The 3,825-nt window shown below is 40.8% G+C and overlaps 1 protein-coding gene across 1 annotated transcript; it reads left to right on the plus strand.

Annotated features, from left to right (window-relative positions):
* Positions 1 to 716: 716 nt before the first annotated feature.
* Positions 717 to 1,667, plus strand: LOC145821454 (uncharacterized). The gene has a single exon (XM_082917975.1). The coding sequence runs from the start codon at positions 717 to 719 to the stop codon at positions 1,665 to 1,667; it is 951 nt and encodes a 316-aa protein (XP_082774101.1).
* Positions 1,668 to 3,825: the final 2,158 nt, after the last annotated feature.

Consider the following 3,825-nt stretch of genomic DNA (forward strand, 5'->3'; position numbering starts at 1 on the left):
TATGATTGTGAATCTATTTATGATAAGAATTTGATTTCTAACTTTGTGATGGACATCATTCATTAAATCCTTTACTCTGTTATTATTCAGTGGATTTTAGCTCACAGTTTATATTATGTATATAGGTAAGCCGGCGTGTGACCAGGGCCAGAGTTGACGGCCTTTTGTTCTGTTTTGTCAGCCAACCGTTGTGCCTCCCGAGAAGGTTCCGATTGAAGTCTAGTTGCATGGCTGTTTTTGTACTTATGCTAGTTTCTGAATGTTTGTAAAGTCAGGTCTTGGGAACTCCGCTTATGTAAATGTTTTGTAAATATTGAGGTCCTCCAACCGACACGCTTGTGTATATATATATATATATATAAGTTTCGAAATTTTCTATCCCATGTATGTCATTACAGCTCATTGGACCCTATATGTTTTGTATAATTGCTTCCGCAGCCCCTTATCCTGTGCTTATATGTTCAGAGGCCTTTGGTAATCCAGGGATTACTGGCTGGTTACGGTGCTAAACCTACAGAGGCGGGTTTGGGTCGTGACAGAGTGGTATCAGAGTACGTGTTCTACCACACACACTGGTCCACTTGAGTTTAGGAAGTCCTAGTAAGAAGTAGGGGCATTTCATCTGCATGTTTATGTGTATTGTTTGAAAGTGAAAGCATAAGTTCAAGTATAAACATGTGAATTTGAATACATAAAGTTTTGTTTACCTAAAACAAATGGACAATGCAAGGAATGTTGACACAACAGGGTCCTCTAATGCCCGAATGAATAGAATGGAACAAATGCTTGCAACCTTAACCGAAGTGGTAATGCAACAACAGAGGCAACAACCTTTACCACCTCCACCCCTGCCGGCTCAAGTTGAAATGGGCATCGGTGACGTCATCAACTTGACACAGAAGTTCATGAAAATGAAACCGCCAACATTCTATGGTGGAATTGAACCGTTGAAAGCAAATACGTGGTTACTTGACATGGGGAACCTGTATGAGGTGTTCCCTTGTTCTGAAGTCCAGAAAGTCCTCCTAGCCACATATACTCTAAAGGATGAAGCCCGAAGGTGGTGGTTACTGATTCGAAATGGCCACGAGAATATGACGTGGACTCAATTCAATACAATCTTCTATGACAAGTACTTTCCCCAGTGCTTCCGAGACCGGAAGGTTTCAGAATTCCAGGAACTCAAACAAGGCAGAATGTCCGTAGCCAAGTACGAGGCTAAGTTTACTGAGTTAGCCAGGTTTGCTCCTCACATGGTGGACACAGACTACAAGAAGGCCCGCAAGTTTGAGGATGGATTGGATCTGGACATACTGGATAGGGTGGGAGTCCTGAACCTACCCACGTACGTGAATGTTTTGGATAGGGCATTAATAGCAGAGTCCATTCTAGCAGCGAAGAAACAAACTCTCGCCCCACGAACTGATTGGATGAGGAAAAGATATGGAAACAGTTTCAAAAAGGGTCGTTCGTTTTCTGGGAATAAGAGGCGAAACACAGGATCTTACAGTAGCTCAAGCCAAAGTAGTGGTACTATACCGACTTGCTCGGAATATGGTCGGAAACACAAAGGGGATTGTTATCGAGCTTTGGACACCTGTTTTAGATGTGAAAAGACTGGTCATATGATGAAGGATTGTCCTGTCAGGTTCGAAAATACCAACTAACCAGCGGCAAGCTCAGCCGGATCCGCTTCTGCATCCAAGACGAATACGAGGGCCAATATTTGGAAAGAACCTCTGAGACAGGGTCGAGTGTTTGCCTTAGTGCCTGGTGATGTATCAAACACCTATACCGTGGTGTCAGGTACACTCTCTGTATGTTCTCAAGATGCATGAGTATTGATAGATTCTAGTTCTACACATTCCTTTGTATCGCATGCTTTCTCTCAAAAATTGACTAGACCATTAGAATTTATGACATGTGTTATCTGTATCTATGCCGTCTGGGGATTCTATGATGTGCCCTCATGTTTATCCGACATGTGATGTTATGATTGGCGATATGATGTTATATGTGAACTTATTACCCTTGGACATTAATCATTTTGATTGTATTTTGGGGATGGATTGGTTGACTAAATACTGTGCTACCATTGACTGTGCGAATAAAACTATCGTGTTTAGACCACCGGGTATGCCCGAATTTACTTTTATTGGGAATGGGGTAGTTCCTCCCCCATATTTGATTTTGGCTATGAAAGCTGTAAAACTGCTTAGGAAGGGATGTAGGGGTTACTTGTGTTGTGTACTGACTGCGTCATCTGACAGAACTAATGTAGAAACTATGCCTGTTGCTTGTGAATTTCTCGATGTGTTTCCGACTCACTTACCTGGGGACTTAGTTGATAGAGAAATTGAATTCACTGTTGAGGTGTTTCCGGGGACACAACCTATTTCCAAGACCCCCTATAGAATGTCTACCTCAGAGTTGAAGGAATTAAAAACTCAACTTCAGGAACTGTTAAATAAGAAATTTATCCGTCCGAGCACTTCACCTTGGGGTGCCCCAGTCTTGTTTGTCAAAAAGAAGGATGGATCTTTGAGGTTGTGTATAGACTACTGAGAATTGAATAAAGTGACTATTAAGAACAAATATCCCTTACCTCGAATAGATGATTTGTTTGGTCAACTCCAAGGAGCTAAAGTGTTCTCTAAAATTGATCTTAGGTCCGGTTATCATCAGTTAAAGGTTAAAGTAGAAGATGTAGAGAAAACTGCATTCAGAACTAGATATGGACATTATGAATTCCTAGTAATGCCTTTTGGAGTGACAAACTCACCTGCAGCTTTTATGGACCTAATGAATAGGGTTTTCAAACAATATCTTGATGAATTCATTGTCGTATTTATTGATGACATTATGATTTATTCTAAGAGTAGGGAAGAACATGGGAACCATCTGAGAACAACTTTGCAGATTTTGAGAGAAAAGAGACTGTATGCTAAATTGTGCAAATATGAATTATGGCTTGACAATGTAGCATTTTTGGGACATGTGATCAATGAGGACGGTGTTTCTGTTGACCCTCAGAAGATTGAAGCTATTGTGGATTGGCCTAGACCGACAAACGTAACAGAAATTAGAAGTTTTCTGGGACTTGCAGGTTACTACCGAAGATTTGTGAAAGATTTTTCCAAGCTTGCTATTCCATTGACTCAGTTAACTCAGAAAAATGTGCCATTTGACTGAAATGAACAAAGAGAGGCAGCTTTCCAAGAGTTGAAAACCAGGCTAGTGACTGCACCAATCTTAACCTTGCCTAATGATACTGATGGTTTTCAAGTGTACAGTGATGCTTCCTATAAAGGCTTGGGGTGTGTACTAATGCAAAACGGAAGGGTGATTGCCTATGCTTCTAGACAACTTCGACCTCATGAAAAGAATTAGCGGCTGTGGTGTTTTCTTTGAAAATATGGCGTCACTATTTGTATGGGGTGACTTGCGAGGTGTATACACACCATAAAAGTTTGAAATATTTCTTCACCCAAAAGGAATTAAACATTTGACAGAGACGATGGTTAGAACTAATCAAGGATTATGATTTGCAGATCTTATATCATCCAGGAAAGGCTAATACCGTAGCAGATGCCTTGAGCTGAAAATCCAGTGCAAATTTGTCATGTTTGCTATCCAACTGAAAAGAATTGTTGACTGACCTAGAACAAGATGGGCTATTTACTGCTATTGCCGCTCAACCTACAATTCTTGACGAGATCAAACGGAAACAGTATGAGGATGAATACTTGAAAAAGATCACAGAGGAATTTGATTCAAAACCGAGGCCAGGATTTGTGTGCCCGATTGTTATGATTTGAGGAAACA

Source organism: Camellia sinensis, chromosome 3 (genome assembly GCF_055761805.1).
Source record: "Camellia sinensis isolate YWXY chromosome 3, ASM5576180v1, whole genome shotgun sequence".
NCBI lineage: Eukaryota > Viridiplantae > Streptophyta > Magnoliopsida > Ericales > Theaceae > Camellia > Camellia sinensis.

Bases quoted from the DNA above. Each gene is read 5' to 3' on its own strand.
- LOC145821454 (XM_082917975.1), top strand. From the start codon at position 717: ATGGACAATGCAAGGAATGTTGACACAACAGGGTCCTCTAATGCCCGA.